The 19,601-nt window shown below is 37.0% G+C and overlaps 1 protein-coding gene across 1 annotated transcript in view; it reads left to right on the forward strand.

The window, feature by feature from the left end:
* Window positions 1-19,601, forward strand: part of LOC121730164 (probable G-protein coupled receptor 158) — a 193,799-nt gene that overhangs the window by 85,101 nt on the left and 89,097 nt on the right. The window contains exon 2 of the mRNA XM_042119080.1: window positions 17,313-18,071. Within this exon, the coding sequence (XP_041975014.1) occupies window positions 17,313-18,071 (759 nt within the window). The remainder of the gene's footprint in view (window positions 1-17,312; window positions 18,072-19,601) is intronic.

The raw sequence follows: 19,601 nt of genomic DNA on the forward strand, positions 1-19,601 counted from the left end.
TCTATCCGCTTTAAGAGGGCGACTAACCCCAAAAATCAAACATCGTCCTTCTCTCTTTACACTCACGCCCGTCTTTCATATGCCAGGTGAAAAAGAACGACGTGGATTCATCGCCAAATTAGTTTTTTCTCAATAACTCGATAAATATACAACATTTTAAAAATCCGCTAGGTCAATCTCTCAATGATAGAATTTTATACAATGTGTTAACATATTAACTTATTTCAATACACGGTTATGGCACTAAATGAAAAACTCGTGAAAATTAGATGCATCTTTGTGATTTTTTTCTATCGAGAAAATTTTAAGATATCGTGTTTTTGCTCAGATCGAATTCTCGGAAATATAATGTAGTACCTATCTAATTTTAGAAAATGAAACAATTCGGGGCTTATTTTCAAGTATAAAAATGAATTATAAAATCGACACTTTAGGCACAATAGACATAACTACCAGTAGTTCGACTGCAAAGAGACGGACAGGTTTCAATATCTGTCAAATTCGTCGGGTTTCACTAGGATTATGAACGGATTGTGCCTCGCGCTGGCTGATATAATTTGTTTTTAAACATTTAAAATAAAGATTTCAAAATTGGATTCTGTCAATTTTAATCGCATGTGCCAAAACACAAACAACAATACGACCAAAGAGGAATACGTCCAGCGAATATGTCATAGTTTTAAATTCGTAGGTATCAAGTTAACAACCCTAGCGACGATTTTTGTCATAATACGAGTACGTCAAATTTAAAAATTTCAATATCAGTTCTAAGTCGGTATACTCTATCATTCTGTCTACTCTGCTTTAGGGTTAGTCGCCCCCTTAACCGACTATTGGTTGGATGATGATCCGTCGCGTCGGTTGGATTTAACATAACGCGATCAAATTACGTATAGTTCGCCATAATACGAGTATTATGCCTTTAAGCTATAATATTGTAATAATATAATATGCGTCCGTACTAAGGAGACACCGTTTACGATTCAAATTATTATAGAGTTTTTATGTTTTTAACACCTAAATGTTTTTAAGCTGTTGTTAATTTATTCTAGAGGTAAATAAAAACATTTGAATTGAAGATGTTAACAAATTAAATTTGTTGATCCACCAAATTAAACCAAATTTCTATTTTAATCAAATTAAAGCTTTTCATCTTTTGTATCGCTTTAATGTAGAGAATCTCTCCAATCTTTTCTGAGCCTTTTGACATTTGTATTTTAAAGTACTTTTTCATATTATAATTAGCTACCCTAAGGGACATTCTGCATGGCCGCGCCATGCCGACTGTATGTGCGCCGCAGACTCGATCACACAAAAAGTGTGCCGTCTGCGATCTCCCTAAGAGCCAGTCCACACGGCGCGTTGCATCATCGTTGCGTCGACGCAGCGCTACCGTTTGACGCCTAGCAGGCCACACAGGCGCTGCGTCATTGCAGTGTTATTGCCACATTATTATGCGGGCTCCACACTCGCGGCGCGATTTGCGGCCTCGATTCACGGATGCTACGCGCCGTGAACACGACGCGAACAAATACGTCCCTCTACACTCGCAATCTTCACATTTACGTTCGCGCATTTGAGTAAAATGGACGTTAAAGTCACTGTTGCTGCTGTTCTGACATTGTCTGTGACAGCGAATAAAAGCGAGTGTGGACGATGTTCACGTTCGCGCTTCGCGAGCCCTTTGTCGCGGGCCAAAAAACCGACACCGGACGGGGAAAGCCGCGAAGCGCGAACGCGAAGCCGCGAAACCCTCCACACTCGCGGTTCGCGGCCTTCGCGTGTTTTCGCGACGCAAGTGTGGAGCCCGCTTTACGATGCAGTCTTAACGTCAACACCCCCTCCCGCTTCGTCTCGGGGGTTGCTGTCCGTTATGTGTGCGTTGCGACGACGCAGCGCACTGTGTGAACACCTTGGTTATTTGTATGACGGCAGCGCTGCGTCGACGTAACGCTGACGCAACGCGCCGTGTAGACTGGCTCTAAGGGTTGATTCAGACCGCAACGCGACGCGTAGATGCATTTCTAAATTTGTATGGATTTGACAGATTTCAATTGCGTGAGACGTCTTGTGATTCTGTCAAATCCATACTAATTTACAAATGCATCTACGCGTCGCGTTGCGGTCTGAATCAACCCTAAGAGTTTCAGAAAATTATTAACAGTAATCTTTTCGGGGGAAAATTAATTTGTTAGTAAAGCTATGACATCGTATAATTATAACAAGAGAACGCCCAATGGTCGAAATTCGACCTTAGTTTCAACGACATTTAGGACTACTACGTTTAATTTGTAAAAAAATATTGACTTTATCAAACTGTCGTCTCTGGGACTCAGCTGATCTCAGACTGGCCGTGTAAGCATTGTCTATAGTATCTAAGATTCAATAAAAAAACTATAATCCATTTTAAACATGGAGGTATTATACTATTGAATTACCTTATATTTTGACAGTTGATAATGCTACTCTTTCTAACTAACGATGCAGTAAGTTGAGTGAAAGAGAAAGCTCATATCGGTGTGTAAACGTTAAAAGCCTGTAATGTTATGTCCGACCCAGTAGAACATTACAAAGGAATCGAATGCATATTTCATGTTTGAAAAGTGCTAATAAAAGTGTTTAGTGAACGTTAAATGCAATATCTTGTTGGGTTTTGTGGTTCCGCTAAATAATAAACCATAAAAACGGCCAAGGAATGCCTCAAACACGTGGATTTAACTTGTCATACGTAAGTTTTCAACAACGTTTTATGGGCTTATCAATCGGTATTTTTGTAAGCTAAAAAGAAAATTTATAAGTTTAATAATCCCTTAAGTATGGAAAACATACATAAAGCATATTGCCCCGTAAACAATATTATATATACAGTATATCTTTTATAGTATTAAGTACATTTAATGACACTAAACCAACTATTTTTTTAGGTTTTTGGAATGTTTCTAAAGAAGAGTTCAATATGATGGGGATGAAGGAGAGACCTATAATGAAGATAATATTATTTTTAAGTTCAGATTATAACCGAGTATTCTGATGGTCAGATGGAGTGAGGAGGGATGGTTTAAGTGAAGACAATTTTCGAGGTTAATTAAGGTTAGCTAAAGTTTATATTTTTATAATATGAATTTAAGTATTCAATACTCGTATACTCGCAGTTAAGCATTAATTGTGGATCAACCCACATTTTTTAAAGTTATGGATGCCATTTTAAATGATGACTGCATTCATATCTCAATACGTAATTTTTTGTAGCATGATCCACAAATGCAGTCATTAAACACAGTCCAATAATTACAAAGCAGACAACCTTCCCCGTAAACCATATATAAAAATTGCTAATTTAATATTTTTTCATTTAAATCTTGACATGTCCAAATTTTGTAATGTGCAAAAAATGGAATAAATACTTTTTGAGTATTGATACTAAACAAAATATTTTTTAGGTTAAAGAAATGCTCCTAGAGATGAGGTCAATGTGATGATGAAGACAATTGAGAACCTATATGGAAGTTAATATTATAATATTTACTTCATAAGCTGCGACTAAGAACATAATATTCAATAAAACCTTATGTTTGAATATTTTTCATTTTCATTTAATTTCTAATTTTTAATATGTTTGTACTGTGTAATATTATACAATGTGTCCTAACACCGGTGCCCGATCCTTACATGCCTGTTATGAATTATGATGTATGGCATATTTTATTGATTGAAGGATCGGACACTGGTGTTGGGACAGTGGACACATTACATTATTATGTGTCCCGTTACCAGTATCCAATGCTTTAACGTCTTTATTTCTTCGTTATTACATAATAATTGTTATTTTACAAAATTGTTGTTTAATAGTAATTAAGTATAATAAAGTATTTTTGTTCTTCTGTTGTTTTTTTTTATAAAAACTGTTGATTTTATTTATCACACTCCGGACAAGCCTTCGTGGCTTATAGAGTATACATAATTATTATGTATATTTTAAACTTTTTATGTAATTATATACTTAAATATTTTATTTATATAAAAGTATTTTCATATACTTTTGAACATACGGGTCGAATTGATAACCTCATTTTTTTGATGTTGTAAAAATCTATAACGTGATAAAAATCTATAACATAAAATTATGGTCGACTATTGGTCGATAGCTGCTGTAGTCTAATTTTATATTTTTATCGATATACGCCCATCCCTACACGCACACTACGGCAATTACACACAAGCATAAAATGGCCACGCGCTGGCGAGCTAAGAAGCCATCTACCTATATCCTTAATCTATGATTTTAAATTTGTCAACTTGTTGTCAATAGACTTCAACCATTAATAAAAGAGTATAATTCGTATGTATAGGTTTGTCACTCAAAAATCTGTCATCTTCTTGAGTGTGCGTATTGTAGTGTGTGTAATGTTTTATTTGTTAAAAAAATATAATATGATAAAAGCATAATTTCAAATTAATATTAGCTCGATGCACTCCTTCACTATATTATAAACTATAACTGTGCAAAATTTCATTCACCTACGTTTCCGCATTTTTCGTCAAAAGGGATATAAAGATTTTCGCTTGCGTATTAATATATAGATTTTAATTTGTAACCAAATAGATGTTTTATAACTAAAAATAATAATATTGTCATCATATCTATATTAATATTATAAAGCGGAAGAGTTTGTTTCTTTGCTTGTAACTAAATAAAATCTTTACACCCATTATTTTTTATCAACATAAAATACTTGCAAAACAAAGAAAGGAAGGAGACCTGATCAACATTTTATTAATTAACAATTTCCTAGTTTTTGTTTGTTTTGGACGGAAGTTTTTTTATTGTGCTGTTGATTTTTTTTATTTGTGTTGACGAAAGCCAATCACAATAGAAAAACTCCTGTTAAAAACCGGCGTAAAAGACCCTGCGTTAGATAACTGCCTTATTGCCAGTAGGTGCGATGTAACTGACTGCGAACTTGGTTATTTTCTAAGAAAATGTTCGGAAAATCTAGGTCCATAAAAGAGTGTTGGGGTTTGATAAATGTATTTTATCGGGCCACTCCTTTACCCCGTCCATGTAATATTCATATAACGATATAATAAAGCTTAGCTTTAAGCATCACTGTTATGGCTATGGTAGAAATTTACCGCCTTTTCAGTAGTTTGCCTGTTCCCTGATCGAAAATTTTACACGTCACATCAATGAAATAATTATACACTTTCCTTGCACTTATTCCACTTTACTTTAATAGATATTACAAAATTGTTAAAATAGAATAAAGTGGAATAAGTGCAAGGAAAGTGTATAATTATTTCATTGAACATGAATTTCCACCAAGAAGTGGCAGTGCATTCAAAAAAGTTTACCGGAGGTCCAATCCCCTACCCTATTCCCTTCCCTACCCTCCCCTATTACCCTATTCCCTCTTAAAAGGCCAGCAACGCACCTGTAGCTCTTCTGATGCTTCGAGTGTCCATTGGCGACGGAAGTTGACCCGTTTGCTCGTTTGCCCCCTTCTTTCATAAAAAAAAAGTTGCTTTCCATCAGGTGACCCGTTTGCTCGTTTGCCCCCTTATTTCATAAAAAAAAACACCCAAAAACAACTAAAACGGCAATCTTAATCGAAATTAGATGAGATGCAATCAAAGTATAGAGATACGCTTCTCATAAACAACGTCTGCAGGACAACGTCTGAAATGAAAACGGCTGAAGTAAAATCCATACTAATATAATATTATAAAATATGTGGAAGTGTGTCTGTCTGTCTGTTACCTTTTCACGCCCGAACAGCTGAACCGATTTTGCTGGAATTTGGTATGGAGATACTTTGAGTCCCGGGACAAGACATAGAATACTTTTTATCCTGGAAATATGTACGGTTCCCGCGCGATAAACTAATTTAGGCGCATCGGAGTTGCCGGCGTCATCTGGTCAATTATAATTCCATACAGCAAAACAGTATTTGTCGGATCTGCTAGTACTGATATACTTAATGTTTTATTCTTCTTTATATTTCGCCACATTTTAGTAGGATCGTTGGAGCCATAAAGTTAATATACCTAGCGGAAGAGAGAAACAAAGCCTGAGCAAGCGAGATGTCACTATCAGTAACACTGCGTGGTAATAAGAGACGCGTGATACTGGATACATGACAGCAGAACCAATTTTTTTCATCTGTTTGACGTCCAGTCGGCACTTATCGGCACGTTGCCAATTTAATCTCTTAGAAAGATGCTTGTGTAACGTAAATAAAGTTTTACACACAGACGTAAATCAATTTCGGTTTCGTTTGACAGCGCTTTGTTGTTGCTTTATTCCGCTAGGTATATTAACTTTATGGTTGGAACACAAAGTATAAAAGAGTGACAGTTCTATAACAATCTTTTCAATCAGTGCAAATGTACGATGAAAACGCAACCTCAAAACCCTTATTATCTTCAGCATCGCAACTTTCAACATTAATCTTCAGACAAAACCGTCCGGATCAGGTATTCTAAGATTGATGATGCTAAACAATCATTTCACACAATTGAAATTCAATTGTTTGTGAATCTAAAGATTTGTGCAGTAAATAGAAACCTATTCTACTATGTTAATGATTTGAATCAGTCCGGATTCTATCGAAACAAAAATTATATTCGTTTATATTTAAACTAGCTGTCCCGGCAAACGTTTCTTTGCCATATTATATAAAGTATTTCGCCCGTATTATTTTATTGAAGTGACTAAATAAGTATCACCATGGCAACGTCCATCGCTATCCCGTCGCACAAACAATGGTCGCCGTCAGTCTCGAGTTGTAATAATTTACTATTATTTATTCAACGAATGCACTTATCAATATATTAAGTACCCAGGAGCCGATTCTCAGACCCACTGAATATGCATATAAAATTTGGTTAAAATCAGTAAAGCCGTTTCGGAGGAGGACGCGGACTAACATTGTGAGTTGTGACACGAGAATTTTATAAGAATATATTTTAGTCACTTGGTCAGTACGCGGCTATTTACGTTTATGTTTAGTCAAAATGTGCAGACGAGGAACCAGCGGGCAGCGATCATTTACCTTATTGAATCTGTTGTGATAAAACGTATAAATATTATGCTCGTACGGTATTGTGCAGTTGCTTCGTCCACGTGCAAAAATGAGAAGTTGATGGGATAGATACCTACGTAGTTTGGTCGCGTTACGTCAAACCCAGCCACACTTCAGATCACAATTATTCATTCAAATGACGTTGGTCTGTCAACTGCCTAGGAATCAATTTCCTTGATGGTAAGGTACATCTTTTCCTCGAGTGACATACACTTAAGTATGTTCCCCGCCGCCCCGCCTGGATCGAACGGAGTGTTCCAAACGCAGCCCTGGCGCTGCTTTTGGCGGCCTTCCTGCCCTTAACAATAGAGGGGTTTAATTTTGGTCAAAAAGAGATCGATTAACTTTAATCAGCAGAGCAAAAATACAGTAGGCGTCAAGCCAACCAAATCTGAGACGGTAAATCTCACAGTCTTAAAATTTACAACTGAACAATAGAAACAAAGTTGGAAAATTATTCTATCCCCGAAGGATTTACCAAACCGAGAAATATTAAGAAACCACAATGAAAACTAATTTCATTGTTAGAAACAAATAAAATAAGAGAAATAATTACAGAAATAGATTTATTCATAATTAATGAATTTGATTTGATTTTTTATTTTTAGAAAAGACTTATACAAGATGTAATATTTTTATTTATGATTATAGTATGGGCGCCCGAACGTCATAAATTTTCCCATAAACAAAAGTAAAAAAAGTTTTTCTTTCAGCGCTGATACTTTCACAGCGAACTCGATATAGGTTACTTATTATATCCTAAAGTATTATCACTTTTTTTTTCTTTCATGTTACGAATCAGTTTTTTTAATTTTAAATAAAAGAAAAAAGTTATGAAATAAAAGAAAAAACCTGTGGTTCGTAACATGAAAAAAAATATTGTCACTTAGTTTTGTTACACCCTGTAACATGACGTGGCATGTCGAGGAAAAACACATAGAAGGCCTCACTTTTGAGTTCCTGACGTTTCTCAGGCTTTCTAAAAGGAGATTGATTGTCTTATCAGCGCTGCTGATTGGTTATTGTGGTTATGCATTTGATTGGTTGTTATTGGTTATCTGGTATTTGACCAATCTAAAGCTCTAATAAAAAACCTCAGTTTAATTTTTTTACTAAATTAAAGACTTTAGTAAAAAACCTTAACCACTCTACTTAAAGTATAATTTAAGGAAATATTTAATACTACGTGAATCTTGAAATTTGTATCACTTCCCCCCTAATATTTAAACTTTCCCTGGACTACCACGAATATTGCAAGACTTAAATGAGCCGTGCTCAAGTTTTAGCCAGACTAAGAAAATTCATTTTAATTTTCATAGTTTATTTTCATAAATTACTAGCTGTCCCGGCAAACGTTTCTTTGCCATACCGTATAAAGTATTTCGCCCGTATTATTTTATTGAAGTGACTAAATAAGTATGTCACCATGGCAACGTCCATCGCTATCCCGTCGCACAAACAATGGTCGCCGTCAGTCTCGAGTTGTAATAATTTACTATTATTTATTTAACAAATGCACTTATCAATATAAAAAATACCCAGTATCCGATTCTCAGACCTACTGAATATGTATATAAAATTTGGTTAAAATCAGTAAAGCCGTTTCGGAGGAGGACGCGGCCTAACATTGTGAGTTGTGACTTGTGACACGAGAATTTTATATATAAGAATATATTTTAGTCACTTGGTCAGTACGCGGCTATTTACGTTTATGTTTAGTCAAAATGTGCAGACGAGGAACCAGCGGGCAGCGATCATTTACCTTATTAAAGCTGTTGTGATAAAACGTATAAATATTATGCTCGTACGGTATTGTGCAGTTGCTTCGTCCACATGCAAAAATGAGAAGTTGATAGGCAGATAGGGTACCTACGTAGTTTGGTCGCGTTACGTCAAACCCAGCCGACAGATCACAATTATTCATTGAATTGTCACGATCCGACCAAATGACGTTGGTCTGTCAACTGCCCAGGAATCAATTTCCTTGATGGTAAGGTACATCTTTTCCTCGAGTGACATACACTTAAGTATGTTCCCCGCCGCTCCGCCTGGATCGAACGGAGTGTTCCAAACGCAGCCCTGGCGCTAAATAATACCTACTTTTGGCGGCCTTCCTGCCCTTAACAATAGAGGGGTTTTATTCTAATTTTGGTCAAAAAGAGATCGATTAACTTAAATCTAATCAGCAGAGCAAAAATACAGTAGGCGTCAAGGCAACCAAATCTGAGACGGTAAATCTCACAGTCTTAAAATTTACAACAACTGAACAATAGAAACAAAGTTGGAAAATTATTCTATCCCCGAAGGATTTACCAAACCGAGAAATATTAAGAAACCACAATGAAAACTAATTTCATTGTTAGAAACAAATAAAATAAGAGAAATAATTACAGAAATAGATTTATTCATGATTAATGAATTTGATTTGATTTTTATTTTTACAAAAGACTTATACAAGATGTAATATTTTTATTTATGATTATAGTATGGGTGCCCGAACGTCATAAATTTTCCCATAAACAAAAGTAAAAAAAGTTTTTCTTTCAGCGCTGATACTTTCACAGCGAACTCGATATAGGGTACTTATTACATCCTAAAGTATTATCACTTTTTTTTCTTTCATGTTACGAATCAGTTTTTTTTAATTTTAAATAAAAGAAAAAAGTTATGAAATAAAAGAAAAAACCTGTGGTTCGTAACATGAAAAAAAATATTGTCACTTAGTTTTGTTACACCCTGTAACATGACGTGGCATGTCGAGGAAAATCACATAGAAGGCCTCACTTTTGAGTTCCTGACGTTTCTCAGGCTTTCTAAAAGGAGATTGATTGTCTTATCAGCGCTGCTGATTGGTTATTGGTTATGCATTTGATTGGTTGTTATTGGTTATCTGGTATTTGACCAATCTAAAGCTCTAATAAAAAACCTCAGTTTAATTTTTTTACTAAATTAAAGACTTTAGTAAAAAACCTCAACCACTCCACTTAAAGTATAATTTAAGGAAATATTTAATACTACGTGAATCTTGAAATTTGTATCACTTCCCCCCTAATATTTAAACTTTCCCTGGACTACCACGAATATTTCAAGACTTAAATGAGCCGTGCTCAAGTTTTAGCCAGACTAAGAAAATTCATTTTAATTTTCATAGTTTATTTTCATAAATTACTAGCTAGTTAATGGAATCAGGTGTTACTTTGCGGAAATCCATAGTTTAAATTTAGTTTGTTATTATTTTTAGCAATATTCCGCGAAAACAACTTCCACCTTTAAGTAAATGAGTGAGTGTACGCATCGCATGCCTATGCGTACACTCACTCATTTACTTAAAGGTGGAAGTTGTTTTCGCGGAATATTGCTAAAAATAATAACAAACTAAATTTAAATTACTAGCTGTCCCGGCAAACGTTTCTTTGCCATACCGTATAAAGTATTTCGCCTGTATTATTTTATTGAAGTGACTAAATAAGTATGTCACCATGGCAACGTCCATCGCTATCTCGTCGCACAAACAATGGTCGCCGTCAGTCTCGAGTTGTAATAATTTACTATTATTTATTCAACAAATGCAATTATCAATATAAAAAGTACCCAGTAGCCGATTCTCAGACCCACTGAATATGCATATAAAATTTGGTTAAAATCAGTAAAGCCGTTTCGGAGGAGTACGCGGCCTAACATAGTGACACGAGAATTTTATACATAAGAAAGATTATATTATGAGAAAATGTTCAGTGCCAGTTAACTTGTAGAGCATTTTTTAATAAAATGAAAAGTGTTATCCATCCAAATAAAATCTATAATGCACTATTTGTATTAAAATTAGAAACCAATTATTCATTACTTGAACTGCGTTTTGCGTTCTATTTTTTCACGTCTTAAAATTGAATCCGGATTGCATCTTGCACATCATCAAGCAGAAAAATAGGCAACATTCATTGTGTTAGACTAAGTTAGATTGATTAATTTGTTAATATTAATTTCGTAAGGATTTTAAACGATTAAAACAGAATAAAAAATATCTAATGGTCAATATTCTACCAATATTAGACATTAAAAACACACTTAACACAATTTTACGAAAATAATACAAAAACACAACGTCACTCTTTCACATTCCCGGCAAAACTCTACTTCTGTAAATTGTCTCAAAAACGCCTCCGTGGTCTAGTGGTATAGAGCGCGGCTCTTGACTCGGAAGTCGGAGGTCGTGGGCTCGATTCCCGCGTTGGAAACATGTTATTTCCAAGTTTGTTTAGGACAATGCAGGCTGATCACCTGATTGTCTGACAAGCAAGATGATCCATGCGTCAGATGGGCATGTTAAAAGTTGGTCCTGTGCCTGATCCCTCGCCGGTCGTGTCGGTCTTCCGTCCCACTGGGTTATGAGAGTAAAGGAATAGAGAGTGCTATTGTGTACTGCGCACACACTTGGGCACTATAAAATTACTCCTGCGTAGCTGGCCTGGGCATTTAGCCGAAACTTTTTCGTTTTCGCTTCGCTATAGAATCGCCGATCGAAATGGATGGAATTGAGTATTGACATACGACGATTCGAACGTCAACGTTATATTAACGAACGCTTATGTCAATTCTATTATCATCGGCGATTCTATAACGAAGAGAAAACGAAAAGATTTTAATAAAACCGGCCACCGTCACCGAAACCTGTGTGGGAGCTTGGTATTACTTCTGTAAATATTCTGGTATGTGTGCAACATGTCAGATTTCGAACGGAAAGTTTACTGTATGTTCAGTAACGCCCTCTGCTCCGACCTTTGCATAATATTCTCTATTTTGTAACTGTTTTTCCTATGGACGCGCTGGCAACGTATTTATAACTTTCCTTAGATATTGAAAGGCATCATAATAGGCTATTACCTTAATACCATTGTGATTCCATCCATTCAACTTAGCGCATGCGCGGGTGCATTAATAGAATCCATTTAAATTTTAAAATTGGAATCTTTCTTCATGGGGGGAATTGGCTGTCAGCGCGCAATTGGCGGGAAAGTGGGCGAGACTTCTATTGCATTCGTTCAATAGTGTTAGGGTCCGTTCACATTGCAACGTGACGAGGCGATGCGATGCATTTTTATTATTAACACACTTTTATATTAAGCTTGGGCTGTATGTACGTAACGGAATGAATAAAAATGTTTAAGGACCCTTCACGTTGGACTATGATTGTTAAGGTGATTGCGCGATCTACATCCTGCACAACGTCAATCATGGGCAAAGTCGATTATCTAGTATCTACGTTCCCAATACAATCTTGAAGCCAATGGCAAGTGGCCATCGTAAATGTTATGTGTTAAAAAGCTGTTTGTTTTCCAATAACTAAATAAAGGCCCAATTCCTAAAGCTATACTTAATTTAACTTGGATTCTTCATACAAATCCCGGACGAATATATTTTAGTGACAAATCCCTTACCTTAATATATTTCTGAATCCCGAGCAGCCTTTCAGTGAATTGTGTGACATGTGTTTCAATTTCGTTATCCCATTTTACAGGGCTCGACTCTCTTACATCGAATTTCGATCACTGGCTATCTCGAGCGCTTAAAAGACATTCCATATCCATACTAATATTATAAATGCGAAAGTTTGTCTGGTTGTCTGTCTTTATCTGTTTTGGTATAGAGATATTTTGAGTCCCGGGAAAGGACATAGGATACTTTTTATCCCGGAAAAATGTACGGTTCCCGCTGCCCTTACGATAAACTAATATTGGCGCAAACGGAGTTGCGGGTGTTAACTAGTATCTTAATTTAAATATACTTTCAAATTGTTTCTGCTTTTTGTAGAGTTTTGTTGAATTTTTTGTTATAATTTGCATTCGCATTAGTGCACGAGCTAAGTATACAAAAAAGTAACTATAAAATTTCAACATGCGTCGAATTTCAACGATTGCCTTATTTAATTTTTAAATAAGAATTAATTTTAAACGTTAAATGGAACGGGTCAGAGCGCGGATTTGAGTCAATGGGTCTCTCAAAAGCAAAAAGTAGTTTAATGAAAGCGCCGCAGCTTTGGTTTCATGGTTTTATTAATCTCAAGCGCTCCTCAGTCGGTAACGACTAAGGCTGGTTTTATAGTTAAGCGTTTCGGCGTTTCGGCAGCGCCGTTGGAGCGCGCGCGTTCTAAGATGTACGGGCGAACGGCGCTGCTCAAGCGCGCGACTTAGAAACGCAACTACTACCCCCATACATCTTCGAACGCGCGGCGCTCCAACGGCGCTGCCGAAACGCTTAACTATAAAACCAGCCTAACAAACGTATGGACGAACGGCGCTGCTCAAGCGCGCGACTTTAAAACGCTACTACTACCCCCATACATCTTCGAACGCGCGGCGCTCCGACGGCGCTGCCGAAACGCGTGACTGTAAAACCAGCCTAACGCCTCTTAAAGCGAAATACTGTGTGCAACGGTGCAGTGTTAGCATGTTAGTTTGAATGGCGTTTATACGGTGTAGGGTCCATTCAGACCGCAACGCGACGCGTAGATGCATTTCTAAAGGGGTTTGAACATTTTTGTATGGAGCCTGGCATATCTAGCCGCCGTCCATTTTGATTTTTTTTTCAAAATTTGCGAGCACGATAAAAGTGGTATATTTGGAGAGTACACTTAGACAAACAAAAAATGTTAAGTAACATGGTATCCTAAAGTGTCACGTTTCCGAGATATTTGGAAGTAAAGATCGCCATTTGTGTCCTTTGGACTCATATAGCGATCTTTACTTCTAAATATCTCGGAAACGTGACACTTTAGGATACCATGTTATATAACATTTTTTGGTTGTATAAGTGTATTCTATCTAAATATACCACTTTTATCGTGCTCTGAAATTGTGAAAAAAAATCAAGATGGCCTGTGCCGCAAAGGTTCGTACCGCTTTTTGATAGATTTGTAAGACGTCTCACGCAATTGAAATCTGTCAATTCAGTACTTTAGAAATGCATCTACGCTTCGCGTCGTGTTGCGGTCCAAATTAAGGTCAATGCACATTGCAACAACCTATATCCTAATATTATAAATGCGAGAATGTATCTGTCTATCTGTTACCTCTTCATGCTTAAACCAGAACGGAGATACTTTGAGACCCTAGAAAGGATATAATAATTTATGTTATATTATGATACCTTTTATCCCGCAAAAAATGTACGGTTTCCGTGCGATAACCGTCTGCGTAACGAAGTTCATCAACTAGTATAAAATATAAAAATCATTTTTTGTACAATACCTTAATTGAAATTATTATATGAAAATAGGTAAATAATATTAAAATATTAAATGAAAATAAATATTAAATTCCGAGGTCCGAGAGGTTCCGAGGATGACTTCCGAACACGTCGCGCCCCACGTCACGTCGCAGACAATACGTTTTTAGTGTTAGTGTTAGTTTTAGTATGTATGTTAGTCTATAAGGTATTTATAATATGGGCCAAGATGCCTGACTTAAATAAATAAATTAAATAAAATTGAATTTTCTCTTGAAGTCAAGAAATGATAGAAAGAGACAGACAATGGCACGCCTATAACAACCCTGAGTATGTGTATTCTTCGTAGGTATAAAGCAATTTTATGGTCTGTTGTTTCCTATTATTTGGCACTTGGATAAACTTGATACAGTTGTTTGGCACTACATCCGAATAGTTGTAAAACAGACTTTTACAACGACCGAAAATAACAAACTGCAGAGTGCGATAATATTATCTAGGATCATATAATTCTAGATATTCAGCTCTTACATCAATGTGGATTCAAAGAAATTATTGAATTCTTTACATGCTTTAGCAGTGTCTCGTATCAAGGTACGTATAGACGACAAAATATATAAATTTGTCTGTGGCTCAGTTGGTGGGCTGTTGGTTGGTTGGCTTGCGCCGACGGAACAAAAAGTTTTCAAAGTTCCTGGGTCATGGATGTGTGTTAAATATGTGTATCATATTATAATAAAAATCTTAAATAGTTATATGTATTGTATAAAAGTATTAAATATATTTCCGTTGTCTGGTACCCGTAAAACAAGTCCTTCAGGTATTTACCACGGGGCCAGACTGACGTAGTGTAAAGCGTCCATAGATATTATTATTTATTATTATATTATTAAAATAACAACAGGTTACATTCAGAGAGTGCCGGCTGAACTGTAAACTAAACAGGCGCAGTCTAACTGTTACCTCTTCGCTCCCAAACCGCTGACGGCCGAACCGATTTTGCTGGGTATGGGATCTTGGAAAAATGAACGGTTCCTGCACGATAAACGAATTATGGCGCAACGGAGTAGCGGACGTCATCTACACTACCATATTTAGATCCTGGTGCCCACTGGATCTTTACCAAGCAATTATCTTCATAAAAACCAGTTCGTATATTGCGATGAATCGAAATCGTAAAATTTTACTTTGCAATTATTAACAGTTTTTTTTATGAAATCCTTATTTCATAAAAAAAAACCGTTTGTTCGTTCAACAAACGGGTCACCTGATGGAAAGCAACTTCCGTCGCCCATGGACACTCGCAGCATCAGAGAGCTGCAGGTGCGTTGCCGGCCTTTAAATAGGGAATAGGGTAATAGGGGAGATTAGGGAAGGGAAAGGAATAGGGGAGGGTAGGGAAAGGAATAGGGTAGGGGATTGGGCCTCCGGTAAACTCACTCACTCAGCGAAACACAGCGCAAGCACTGTTTCACGCCGGTTTTCTGTGAGAACGTGGTATTTCTCCGGTCGAGCCGGCCCATTCGTGCCGAAGCATGGCTCTCCCACGTGTAAAACGTAATAATTAATTCCGTACTCCAAGAGAATTAGTTTGCGAAGGTTCTAACACGGCCCTTCCGTTTCGCGGTTGCTGCCAGCTGCTCTATTTATATCTCTGGGTAGAGGTTTGTTGATTTTAGTGACTAACTGGAGTATTTATTTTATATATTTCAATTGAATTCCTTAATTTGTTACTTAGAAATATTTAGCGGTGATTAAAAATAAGTGTTGGAAACGCATGACGATGATTTAAAATAAATTGTTGCGTTGTCCACAGTAAATTATGCGCCAGCTATAGGCGTATTGATTGCCTTTTCAATAAGTTATCGAGCCAAGTCTTGAAGAGTCACTCGATACTATGGCTTAATGACTCACATTCTTAATGCCAAAAATCATAAAAAAGTAATTTCAAGAAACACCTTATAATATAGTCAGGGAGCCCTAGAATATTTTTTTTATTACTATCAAGCAAATTTTTTGTTAGTAGCTTCATGTTGAAAAGCAAACAACATTTTTATCTCCGAAAAATCTTGAAAGTGGTAGCTAACAGAGATAGAAAGGATTTCATAATTTGATTTGGTGGTCCTAAAGTATGACAAAGTTACTCTTAAATTATACAACTATTAACCTACCAATAAACAAAAAATCTACTGGTTAGGGTTCCGTTTTAGGGTTCTGTAATCAACAAAACTTGGTTGACTACGGTACCCTAACTGGCCTCCCTGACTAATACACATTCACTTTATCACAACAAATACAGTAGAATCAAACGTAAATTCTAGCAATAGAAAATAGTTTATCAATTTGCGTAGACGCGACGGTCCAACGAAATTGGTGTCGATAAATAAATCCCAGTCATCAATTGCCTCCGTCTCGTAATGAAAGTCGCGATTTGTTTTGCTCATAAACAAAATCCTCTTTTATGGGGCGAGATAGCGAATTTTACAAGCTCTGCTCTGAGCCGCGTTTACGGCGTACATATCGCGCGGATAAGCCCGGGTTAATAATAGTCGGGTATCGATGTGTTTAACAGGTGTAGTTCGTCGCCTCGGGCTTGCCATTACAACTTCAAAAGGAAGGAGGATATACAGATTATAACTGATGCTTATAAGATTTTACTCTGTGGAAGATTTGGTTAGAGCCTCGACGCTAAAACCGGAGGTCGCGGGTTTGAATTCTGTTGTCTGATACCGATAACACAAGTTCATCGAAAACTTACAACGAAGCCATTATGCGTTGTTCATGGATAATATGACTATCTAATTATGATTTTTTGAAGTGAAACTTCTTTAGGTGCGTTGAGAGTAAAATTTCAAGGTCGCGTCATGGCGATATCGTCACGAAGTAAGGCGACGATTTTTGAGACGTGTGCTCGGCACACACGCTTTTTTTTTAATTATTGGCAAGATTTTGCAGAGTGTGATAAATTCGCTTGAAAGACCTCCGTAACATGTTGTTTCTTTGTTTCAGAAAGCATCGACAAATCCGGAGAGGATCCGGTGGTGTCGGCGCTTCGGCCGTACGGCGCGCCGGACGAGGATGGCTACAGAGAAGCGCCGGACACCTTCCAAAAGTACTTTGGAAACTATACAGGGAGCAGGGACACGGATGACGTCTCGCTGCTAGAACACTTTATAAATTTAGAACGTAGCTACGATAACGAAACCCAACGAACTTCAGACGAAGTCGAAGTGAGTGTCAAAGAAATTGTGATAAACGAAACCGACTTGGAGAACGTGACAGTGCGGCACAGCGTTCACGAGGACGTAGTCACTAAGTTCCTTAGGTTAATAGAGACCCAGCATTTGCTGGGTGAAAATTGTACAGCCGGCACCCATCTCAACTTAGGCGAGGGTGTGGTAGATAGGTATGCGCAGGAGAGGTTCAGGGTGGAAGCGGACGTGGCAGTGAACAGAGCGAATATGCTGACGCGGCTTTGGAAGTACGCGGGTCCTTCTGTTATGCACAACGAGTACTTGCTCCATGCGAGCGTCTTCTCCATGGTCGAGTTTGACGACGACGTCTTCGCGGCCGGCAACTGCTACGACCAATACCAGTATAAGGACTACCAGCTGTTCTGCCCGTTCGCGTACCGCCTCCCCGAGGGACCGATCTTGGCGAAGGATCTGGCGGTCGAGTACAAGTACTTGAGCAACACGTCCGAGTGGTTCTACATCGCAAGAAAAAACGCCGAGCGGGTTATACGGAACCACAATCAATTTAGACGAGGTAACAGGTTTTATGTATTTTTTTTCTTCTAATTAAGTAAATGACTTTATCGTAAAACGATAATGCCGTCCTATGTATTTCTTTTTAACCTTATTATATGGGGATAAAATGCTTTTTACTACCTATTTATATGCTTTGCGAGAGCTTCCTTTTATGATTATTTTAACATTTTCACGCTATTTAGTTTGCGTGGAAATTATAATCAGTCAATAAACTAACGCCTCTAGCATAGTAAAAGGAGGGGAAGTAAGTTATCTTCATACAAAGGCACCGCGCGCGGCTTGTATGTGTGTCGCCACGTACGGCAGACAACAAAATCTCGGCCAGTTTTAGAGGCTGGTACCGCCAAGATTTTATTGTGTGCCGTACGTGGCGGCGCATTGATACTATGGCGCACACATACAAGCCGCACGCGGTTATTTATTGTCTCACCAGTGACAGTGCGTTATATTGCATCTCGATCTATTCCTGTTTCGCAGAGATTTCGCGTTTCTCAGCGTCGGTAGAGGCGAACCCTAAGTGTTTCCGCAATGATAAAATTATCCTATTTGGCTTTCCGGGTCAAAGTTCTTCTCATCTAAATTGCTGAAGTTTAAGTCAGACATACATTTTTACAATTTTTAATAACGACTAGCTGTCCCGGCAGACGTTGTTTTGCCATAAAATGATTTTCCCTGTTTTCCTGCTTTTCTCTTGAAGTTTTTTCTGATTTTTTTTCTGTAGACCCCACGGAGTCCGAGACCTTTCCAACGAATGCAAAACCGTGGAAATCGGTTCGTGCGTTCTGAAGTTATAGCGTCAGGAAAGAAAACCCGACTTATTTTGTATATATTAGATTACGTTAGATATTAAAATGCAAAAGTGTACGTTATCAAACAAGGTGCTAGATCTCTCATTTGTATTTCACTAAAAAGTTTTTAATATCAGAATATTTAATATTTCATTCAATCGACTGCGAATAAATAGAAAGTTACCGCGCATTCGTATTCGAAGTAATAAAATGTCATTTCAGTATTTCACAATTTCACATAATAATCTGTAACCGGTTTTGTTTGTATTTGTTTATGGAGTATCAAACGTTTGACTCTGTTTTATCTGAACAACATTTTATTTCTACCTCCACTTATTTTAATATTCCTACGCGCTAAGCTTCATATAAAATGAAATGCCGAAATTATTTTTATGGTTATTCGGCTGCAAAATTTGAGCGTTACACAGTGTGTAACAAAAACTAGTGATAATACTTAAGGGTGTGTACATGTTCCTTGTAGAGAGTTCACTGTGAAAGTAGCAGCTCTAAAAGAGGAACGATTTTTTTCACTTTTGTATGGGCAAGCGTCATGAGTTTCCCCATACACCCTAAAGTATTATCACTTGTTTTTGTTACACCCTATATAAAAATTTAGAAAAGTAATATCATTCGAAGTAGGTGGTATGTGAAAAATTGATATGCTTAAACAAATAAATATGCTTGCTTATAATATAATGAACTGATATTTTGTTAAAATATTATATACAAAATTATAACTA

This window comes from Aricia agestis, chromosome 9 (genome assembly GCF_905147365.1).
Source record: "Aricia agestis chromosome 9, ilAriAges1.1, whole genome shotgun sequence".
Lineage (NCBI taxonomy): Eukaryota > Metazoa > Arthropoda > Insecta > Lepidoptera > Lycaenidae > Aricia > Aricia agestis.